This window comes from Colobus angolensis, unplaced genomic scaffold (genome assembly GCF_000951035.1).
Source record: "Colobus angolensis palliatus isolate OR3802 unplaced genomic scaffold, Cang.pa_1.0 Scaffold18, whole genome shotgun sequence".
Lineage (NCBI taxonomy): Eukaryota > Metazoa > Chordata > Mammalia > Primates > Cercopithecidae > Colobus > Colobus angolensis.
In genome coordinates, this window is record NW_012114932.1 from 2,832,787 (window position 1) to 2,842,756 (window position 9,970).

At 46.9% G+C, this 9,970-nt stretch overlaps 1 protein-coding gene across 1 annotated transcript in view; it reads left to right on the forward strand.

Moving 5' to 3' along the window:
* Positions 1-9,970, forward strand: part of USP4 (ubiquitin specific peptidase 4 (proto-oncogene)) — a 75,688-nt gene that overhangs the window by 44,031 nt on the left and 21,687 nt on the right. The window contains exons 10-14 of the mRNA XM_011939310.1: positions 1,956-2,114; positions 3,790-4,014; positions 5,852-5,935; positions 6,522-6,616; positions 9,577-9,768. Coding sequence (XP_011794700.1) covers positions 1,956-2,114; positions 3,790-4,014; positions 5,852-5,935; positions 6,522-6,616; positions 9,577-9,768 — 755 coding nt within the window. The remainder of the gene's footprint in view (positions 1-1,955; positions 2,115-3,789; positions 4,015-5,851; positions 5,936-6,521; positions 6,617-9,576; positions 9,769-9,970) is intronic.

The following is a 9,970-nucleotide window of genomic DNA, read 5'->3' on the forward strand; positions in this document are numbered from 1 at the left end:
TGGCCAGGCGCAGTGGCTCACGCCTGTAATCCCAGCACTTTGGGAGGCTGAGGCGGGCAGATCACGAGGTCAGGAGATTGAGACCATCCTGGCTAATATGGTGAAACCCCGTCTCTGCTAAAACTACAAAAAAAAAAAAATTAGCCAGGTGTGATGGCAGGCGCCTGTAGTCCCAGCTATTCAGGAGGCTGAGGCAGGAGAATAGCATGAACCCGGGAGGCAGAGCTTGCAGTGAGCCGAGATTGCGCCTCTGCACTCCAGCCTGGGTGACAGAACGAGAGTCCGTCTCAAAGAAAAAACAACAACAACAAAAGAAGTCCGGGCGTGGTGACTCATTCCTGTAATCCAGCACTTTGGGAGGCTGAGGCGGGCAGATCACCAGGTCAGGAGTTGAGATCAGCCTGACCAACATAATGAAACCCTGTCTCTACTGAAAATACAAAAATCAGCCAGGTGTGGTGGTGCCCACCTGTAATTCCAGCTACTCAGGAGGCTGAGACAGGAGAATTGCTTGAACCTGGGAGGCGGAGGTTGCAGTGAGCTGAGATCGCGCCACTGCACTCCAGCCTGAGCGACAGAGCGAGTCTCTGTCTCTAAAACAACAACAACAACAACAAAATTAGCTGGACATGATGATGTACCTATAGTCCCAGCTACCAGGGAGGCTGAGGTGGGAGGAATTACTTAAGCCTGACAGGTCAAGGCTGCAGTGAGCTGTGATTGTGCCACTGTACTCCAGCTTTGGTGACAGAGACCCTGTCCCAGAATAAAAAAATAAAGAATTGGGTGGCAACACACTGTGCTGAAGCTAATGTAAATAAACAACTGGAAGGTAGTGTTTAGGGATATTAGGGAAGTGTGGAGCTTCCTCAGTGATGGATGTGTTATATATTTGTACTGTGTTATGGTAGCCACCAGCTCAAGCACCTCTGAGCACTTGAGATGTGGTTCATTTGACCAAGGAACTGAATTTTTAATGGTTTTTAATTGTAATTAATGTAAATTTAGGTTGCCATATGTGGCTAGTGGCTATGGTATTAGAGAACAGGTGTGGAACATGGTACTCCATTTTTTTTTTTTTTTTGGGACACAGTCTTGCTCTGTCGCATAGGCTGGAGTGCACTGGCACGATTTCGGCTCACTGCAGCCTCCGCCTCCTGAGTTCAAACGATTCTCCTGCCTCAGCCTCCCGTGTAGCTGGGATTACAGGTGTGCACCACCATGCCCAGCTAATTTTTGTGTTTTTAGTAGAGACTAGGTTTCACCATGTTGGCCAGGTTGAACTCCCAACCTCAGGTGATCTGCCTGTCTCAGCCTCCCAAAATTCTGGGATTACAGGCGTGAGAGCCACCGTGCCTGGCTGGTTCTCCATAGGATATATCACTGTCTCTGGGAGTGCTTAATACAACACAGACTGCTAGACCCATTCGCAGAGTTTCTGACTGAATTGGTTTGCTGTGGGGGCCTGAGAATGTGCATTTCTACTAAGCTCCCAGGTGATACTAATGCTGCTGGCTAGGGACCATACTCTCAGAGTAACTGATGGAGAATAATACTGGACAGACAGTATTTAGGGACCTGAGGGCTGTTATGTACAGGAGGATTCCTCCAGCCGATGAAAGTATCATTTGTAATGTCCTTATGGAGTTTAAGACTCTGAACCAAAGAAGGACATGTTGGAGAGGGATTCATGTCAGTACTTGGGTGTGGTTACTCAGGATACCCCAAGTAGCCCAGGTTCCAGATTCATCCTCCTGGCTCTCTGATCTAGGCCTTCTCTCTGGTGGGGACCACTGGCCTCCTGTAGGCTCTTCAGGAGTTAATTGGACTACTCAACCAAGTGTTCTCTCTCACTACCCAACTAACTCCTCAAAGCTATTTTTGATGACAGTTCTCATTTTATTTAACTAGTTCTTTACATATTATGCCTTCTGATGCAGTTGCTTTTGTTGTAGACTCAAGTGGGACGTTTTGCTCCTCAATTTTCTGGCTACCAGCAACAAGATTCTCAGGAGCTGTTAGCCTTTCTTCTAGATGGATTGCATGAAGATCTGAACCGAGTAAAGAAGAAACCCTACTTGGAGCTGAAGGATGCCAATGGGCGGCCAGACGCGGTAGGCCATTAATGATGTCTGAACGAAGAAGCTGCCTCATATTGAGAGTGCAGGGATATTCTTCTGGTCTTTTGAGTGTTGCTGCCAGGGCCGTGGTTGCTTCTCACTGTAGCTAGTTACAGGGATATGGTCTCTGTTCAAAAAAGAGCTAACTGTAGTTACTGCTTTTTTTTTTTTTTGTAATAGAGACAAAACCTTGCTATGTTGTCTAGGCTGGTCTCCAGCTCCTGAGCTCAAGTAGTCCTCTTACCTCAGCCTCCCAAAGTGCTGGGATTACAACAGGCGTGAGCCACCGTTCCCTAGTTACTCCTAATGCTTCCTCTTGGGCTTTTTCAAATTCGAGTGAGCTTGTTTGATATTTCACTGGTGAACTAGGGACTAAGAACACTCTGAAAACTGTAAAGTGCCTATAGTGAGGACCCCTAAGATTGTTATTGCTCACAATAAAAGCTATCCATGATTACTTAATTTGTTATTAATATCATTAGGACATTTATACTTTTTACCTTGATTTTCTGATCAGGTAAAGAGATTTTCTGATCAGCAAGAGAATTTTAGTATTTCAGCTGCCCTATCACATTGGGATAATCAATATGAATGCTTTAAAGTAAAATTTAGATCTTCTTAGAAAAACTATGAGTTAGCTGAACTGTAGTATAGATAAAATTATTAAAATTTATTTGTTTATTTTTTTGAGATGTAGTCTCGCTCTGTCACCCAGGCTGGAGTGCAATGATGCAATCTCGGCTCACTGCAACCTCTGCCTCCCGGGTTCAAGCGATTCTCCTGTCTCAGCCTCTTGAGTAGCTGGGACTACAGCCATGTACCACCACACCCGGCAAATTTTTGTATTTTTAGTAGAGAGGGGATTTCACCATGTTGACCAGGCTGATCTTGAACTCCTGACCTCAGGTGATCCATTTGCCTCAGCCTCCCAAAGTGCTGGGATTTCAGGCATGAGCCACTGTGCCCGGCCAAAACCTTACTTTAGATCACTGGAAACATATAGGGGGACTTTCCTTGCCCTGGCCATGTCTCTGTACCCATAGTGTCCTCCGGGCTTCTGTTTCCTATCAGGACACACAGACCCCTAGTTTCCAATAGGTCCTATGTTGCCAACCTTATTAAGTGTGGGGATTACAACGAGGCACAGTGGCTTACCCCTGCGGTTCCAGCACTTTGGAGGCTGAGGTGGGAGCATCACTTGAGGCCAGGAGCTCTAGAACCATCTGGTCAACATAGTAAAACCGCCATCCCTACCAAAACTAAAAAAACATTAGCCAGGCATGGTGGTGCATGCCTATAGTCCCAGCTACGTGGGAGTCTGAGGCAGGAAGATCGCTTTGAGTCCAGGAGTTCGAGGCTGTAGTGAACCATGATCGCACCAGCCTGAACGACAGAGCAAGACCATGTCTCAATCAGTCAATATAATATATATTTGAAATATATATATAAACATATATATGAAATATATATATGTGTGTTGGGGTGGGGATTGGGTGTAGAGCTGGTAATTGATACACTAAGAGTAGTCCTGGCCTTGCTTGTCCTGGATCAAGCTCTTGGCTGTACAGATTGCCACCTGATTCATCTCCAGGTTTGCTGTGAGTCATTCTGGATGCAGGGGCAAGGGACTGAGTGGTGTTGAGAATGTCCTATTTATCCCTTCATGCAGGTGGTGGCAAAGGAAGCCTGGGAGAATCACAGATTGAGGAATGATTCTGTGATTGTGGATACTTTCCATGGCCTCTTCAAATCTACTTTGGTTTGTCCAGAATGTGCTAAGGTTTCAGTGACCTTTGACCCATTTTGCTATCTAACGCTCCCACTGCCCTTGAAGAAAGATCGAGTTATGGAGGTTTTCCTGGTTCCTGCTGACCCTCACTGCAGACCTACCCAGGTAACAGAATCCACACCCTCATGGCACCCCTCACTGCACGTGGTCTCCAGATCCCAGTGGGACTGCTCCTATCTGCTGCATTGGATGCCTCTGAGTCCCATTGGTACTTGCCTGGGTATGGGCCCTTAGCCTCCATCAGACCTTCATGTAATCCTGTATCTTTTAAGGCCTATTGTGAAGGTCTTTGGGGCTTCTTTGCTTCTCTGTCACTTTTTTTTTTTTGAGACAGAGTTGCTGTGTCGCCCATTGTAGAGTGCAGTGGCACGATTTCAGCTCACTGTAACCTCTTCCTCCCAGGTTCAAGCGATTCTCCTACCTCAGCCACTCAGTAGCCGGAATTACAGGCGTGTACCACCATGCTCAGCTAATTTTTGTATTTTTAGTAGAGACATAGTAGAGACAGGATGTTACTATGTTGGCCAGAACTCCTAACCTCAAGTAATCTGCCCATCTTGGCCTCCCAAAGTGTTGGGATTACAGGTGTGAGCCATCGCACCTGGCCTCTGTCACTTTTTTGGCCACACTTCATTCACGCAACTAAAGTAACCTGATCTACTAAGTGGTTCTTGAATCTGAATGTTGGGGAACCAGAAGCAGGGTACTTTTTGTACTCGGATATACCCTCAAATCATCTAGGACAGCCGGTACAGAAGATTAGACCAGATGAGAGGTGTGAGCAGCAGGTCGTAGTGTCTAACCCTGCTGATGGCTCACTGAGTAATTGTATTGCTTAGTAGCTTCTGTCTTTGGTTTCTTTATCTCTAAAGAAAGTTGAGGGCCAGGCGCAGTGGCTCACACCTGTAATCCCAGCACTTTGGGAGGCCAAGGCAGGCGGATCACAAGGTCAGGAGATCGAGACCATCCTGGCTAACATGGTGAAACCCTGTCTCTACTAAAAATACAAAAAATTAGCTGAGCATGGTGGCAGGCACCTGTAGTCCCAGCTGCTCGGGAGGCTGAGGCAGGAAAATGGTGTGAACCTGGGAGGCGGAGCTTGCAGTGAGCCGAGATTGCGCCACTGCACTCCAGCCTGGGCGACAAAGCTAGACTCTGTCTCAAAAACAAACAAACAAAAAAAGAAAGTTGAGGCAGGCCGGGCGTGGTGGCTCACGCCTATAATCCCAACACTTCAGGAGGCCAGGGTGGGTGGATCACGAGGTCAGGAATTCGAGATCACTCTGACCAACATAGTGAAACCCTATCTCTACTAAAAATACAAAAATTAGCCAGGTGTGGTGGTGTGCACCTGTAATCCCAGCTACTCAGGAGGCTGAGGCAGGAGAATCGCTTGAACCTGGGAGGTGGAGGTTGCAGTGAGCCAAGATCGCGCCACGGCGCTCCAGCCTGGGTGACAGAGTGAGACTGTCTCAAAAAAAAAAAAAGAAAGTTGAGGCCGGGCTTGGTGGCCAACACCTCTAATCCCAGCACTTTGGGATGCTGAGGTGGGAGGATTGCTTGAGGCCAGGAGTTTGAGACCCTGTCTCTACAAAAAATAAAATTAAATTAAAAAAAAAAGGTAGGACCAGATGGCAATTTGAATTTGTATAATTTTAGCAGTTCTTTAGAAAGTACTTTAGAAAATAAATTAAGAATAAATTGAAGCAATATTTGAAAGAGGAAGAGATGGCCCAGCCCCCATGCTGCTGCCTCTGTATTGAGGAGGATGCTGACATAGAGGTCTTGCTTGTTTGCTCTGCTGCTGACTCATCTGTACCCTGACCTCACCCTACACTGTTTCTGGAAGGGCTCCTCTGCTCCTGGTAATGCCTGCTTCTCCTAATTCATTTCCCACCTTTTGTAGGGCACCCTTGTGACCTTGACTATCTCTTTCTTGCAGTACCGTGTGACTGTGCCGCTGATGGGGGCTGTGTCCGACCTGTGCGAGGCTCTCTCCAGGCTGTGTGGCATTGCTGCAGAAAATGTGAGGCGGGGTGATCAGTGGCACTCGGTCTATTTTTGATACTTCATACCATTTGGAGTTTACTTTCATCCTTGAAGCCACTTTTTTGGGGTTGCTGTTATTGCCAGCACAAATGTGATTATTTGTGTGTGTCTGGATGCCTCACTCACTATGCACACTGTGGCTGAGACTGTCCCTTCCAGCTCCAGGAAACACCGTCTTTCCTTCATTGGGTTCACACTAGCTGTGGTCAAAGGACCAGGGGTAGGACTCTGCTGTCAGTTCTGTGCACTGAGGGTGGCATAGAGACTGCACATTACTGAATACTCCAGAGACTCTGGACAACTGCTGGTTTCTAGTTAGCACCACACTCCTTACCCTTCCTGCCACTCGAGGGCAGATGCGACCAGCATGTTCAATTCTGATGGCAGCCATGCTGCTCCCCCGATGGGCCTGAGCTCTCTGGAGCTGTTTGTGTAGTGGTTTCTCTAGAGACAACACTTGAGTATGGGTTTTTTTTTTTTTTTTCATTTGTTTCTGGGTTTTAAGCAGTTAGTAGGGGCACTCTTAGCCATTCTGTGGTCTTTCTATTACTGTTCATTCTTAGATGGTGGTCGCAGATGTATATAATCACCGATTCCACAAAATTTTCCAAATGGATGAAGGTTTAAACCACATCATGCCTCGGGATGACATTTTCGTGTGAGTACTCAGCAGTTTCTGTTGCAGGTTAGGTCAGAGGACCCGTTCTAGAGACTTTGCTGCATTCATATTTCCAGAACAAAAATTGGGGCAGTCATTGCTCATGTGGATTGGCCCTGACCCCTGGGTGCAAGAGATGGGTGTTGAGGGCATTGTGGGCAGCCCTCAGTGCTCAACCCCTCCTGCCCTGAAGAGCTAGACATTCTGATAACTCTCCTCAGCATGGCCACAGCCTTTTTTCAACAGTTTTGCCTGTGAAGAAGACCAAATCACTGCTCCTACAGATGGTCCTACCATCAGAGATTCCTTTCTTTAAGAGGAATCACAGCTGTGTGATGGGAAGATGGGAGCAGGGGTGTGGTACGGAAGGATCTTGTCCTCTCTGCCACAGGCTGTGGCTTCTCAGCGAGTACCATGATACTACCATCCCCAATGCAGAAATGACAGAGAGGGTTGATTTAAACAGCTGTTTTCGGCGGGGCGCTGTGGCTTTCACAGACATTTATAACCCCAAGCCCTTAACATGGTCTTCCGTAAATTCCGTAAATTCCAGAAACTAGTGTTTTCACACACCTAAGCTGAAAGGAACTGGAGGATTACCCTGTGGGGAGCCTAGCAGACCACCAACAAAGGAATTTTCAGAGGGCCTAAGGGCCAACCATTGGAAAAACAAATTCTTTTATATCTTTTATAGATGAATTGACAATTGTTTTATGAAAGCAATAGCAGCATCTGGGGTTTTTTTTTTTCTTTTTTTTTTATAGATGGAGTCTCGTTCTGTCGCCCAGGAGGAGTGCAGTGGTGCGATCTCGGCTCACTGCAAGTCCGCCTCCTGGGTTCACACCATTCTCCTGCCTCAGCCTCCTGAGTAGCTGGGACTGCAGGCGCCCGCCACCTCACTTGGCTAATTTTTGGTATTTTTAGTAGAGCCAGGGTTTCACCGTGTTAGCCAGGATGGTCTCAATCTCCTGACCTCGTGATCCTCCCGCCTTGGTCTCCCAAAGTGCTGGGATTACAGGCATGAGCCACCATGCCCGTCCAGCATCTGGTATTTTTTATTATTTATTTATTTATTTTTTTGAGACAGAGTCTCACTCTGTTGCCCAGGCTGGAGTGCAATGGTGTGATTGTGGCTCACTGCAAGCTCCGTCTCCTGGGTTCATGCCATTCTCCTGCCTCAGCCTCCTGAGTAACTGGCACTACAGGCACGTGTCACCATGCCCGGCCAATTTTTTGTATTTTTAGTAGAGACGGGGTTTCACTGTGTTGGTTAGTATGGTCTTGATCTCCTGACCTCGTGATCCGCCCGCCTCGGCCTCCCAGAGTGCTGGGATTACAGGCGTGTGCCCCCGCTCCCAGCCTGCATCTGCTATTTTTTAATGTTTTGTACACTGTGCTACTAAATTATTTAATTATTACCACACCCTTTAAAGTGAGTAATCCCATTGTCCACTGAATAAATAGACTAAGAAGTTAGGTACTTATTACTAGGTCATAGCAGGCAGAAAATGGCAATGTGGACCTGGAACCTGGGGCGGCTGCACTCCAAGGCCTAGTTCTTTACCACTATGCTGGACCACAGTATTTACTTGAGAGCACGCCTTGGACATTTTTGTGTATTCTTAGAAATTCCTCCTGCATAAACTTCATTCAGGACTGTTTGCTAGGCACTAGGCATTTGGCATTTGGGGAGGGGTGTGTGTCTCTGTGTGTGTGTGTGTGTGTGTGTGTGTGCGCGCGCGCACACACACGTTTAGTTTCGAAATTTGAATCAGTAAGTTTGTGTCTCCTAGGCACTAGGCATTTGGCATTTGGGGAGGGGTGTGTGTCTCTGTGTGTGTGTGTGTGTGTGTGTGTGCGCGCGCGCGCACACACACGTTTAGTTTCGAAATTTGAATCAGTAAGTTTGTGTCTCCCCCTATAGGAAGAGGGAAAGACTACAGTCGGTTGCCAGCAATTTTGGTAACATCTGTTCCAGGATAAAACATCTATAAATCTCCTCAATTTCATGTATTCACTAAGTAAGACACATTTTTCAAAATCATTGATTTGTATCTAGCAGTTTATTTGATTATCTCTGATGTTTTTCAGAATTAGATATAATTCTTTTACTTCAGTGTTTTTGAACAAAGATGGCAATTAGTTTTATAAATTTGCTTGCTCATTTGGAAAAAAAGAGCCTTTGGCTAATATCCTAGGTGTACATCTTTGTACAATATTTGTCTTATTAAAGGGCAGGGCACTCAATGCATTTTTTTTTTTTTTTTTTTGAGATGGAATCTCACTCTGGTGCCCAGTCTGGAGTGCAGTGAAGAGATGTCAACTCACTGCAAGCTCCACCTCCCAGGTTCATGCCATTCTCCTGCCTCAGCCTCCCGAGTACCTGGGACTACAGGTGCCCGCCACCATGCCTGGCTAATTTTTTGTATTTTTAGTAGAGACGGAGTTTCACCGTGTTAGCCAGGATGGTCTGAATCTCCTGACCTCATGATCTGCCTGCCTCAGCTTCCCAAAGTGCTGGGATTGCAGGCATGAGCCACCATGCCCGGCCAACTCAATGCATTTTTTAAAGTTGAGCTCTTTGATCACAAAAGATGAACTTGGTGGCTGGACCCAGCTGTGTGCCTTTGTGTTCAGAGTGATGATCTAAATGATGGCTGTTATCTGTGTTGGGTCCCAGTTGAAGGACCACAGAGTTTGAGGCTGTGGTTGGAAGAAAGAGTATCACGGTTAGCCCTCAGCCCCAGGTTGTATAGGTTCACATTGTGCTGACAATGGTCCTTCTTTGGATTCCTGACTCAACCTCTAGAAACATCTTGGCAATAGTTATAGCCACCTTTTCTACTCATATATGCTCTGTCGCAGTAATGATAGCCCTGGCCACCACATAGCTTCAGCTTAGATCTCTGTTGTTCACAAGGACCTACTGCTAAAGGTGCCCTCTTGTGTGATTAACACAGGTACCAGGTCTGCAGCACTTCCGTGGATGGCTCAGAATGTGTCACGCTTCCAGTCTACTTCAGGGAGAGGAAGTCCAGGCCATCAAGTACTTCCTCTGGGTCAGCACTATATGGACAGCCACTGCTGCTTTCTGTCCCCAAGCACAAGTTAACCCTTGAGTCTTTGTACCAGGCTGTTTGTGATCGTATCAGGTTGGTGGCAGGAATGTGATTTGGTTGTTATCTGAGATCAAGATATACCCAGTAATAGTAGAGTGGCAGCTGCTACCAAGTGGCTGTGTTGATCCTACATGCTCACCTCTGTAAGAAATGCATGGCCGGGCGCGGTGGCTCAAGCCTGTAATCCCAGCACTTTGGGAGGCTGAGGTGGGAGGATTGCTTGAGGCCAGGAGTT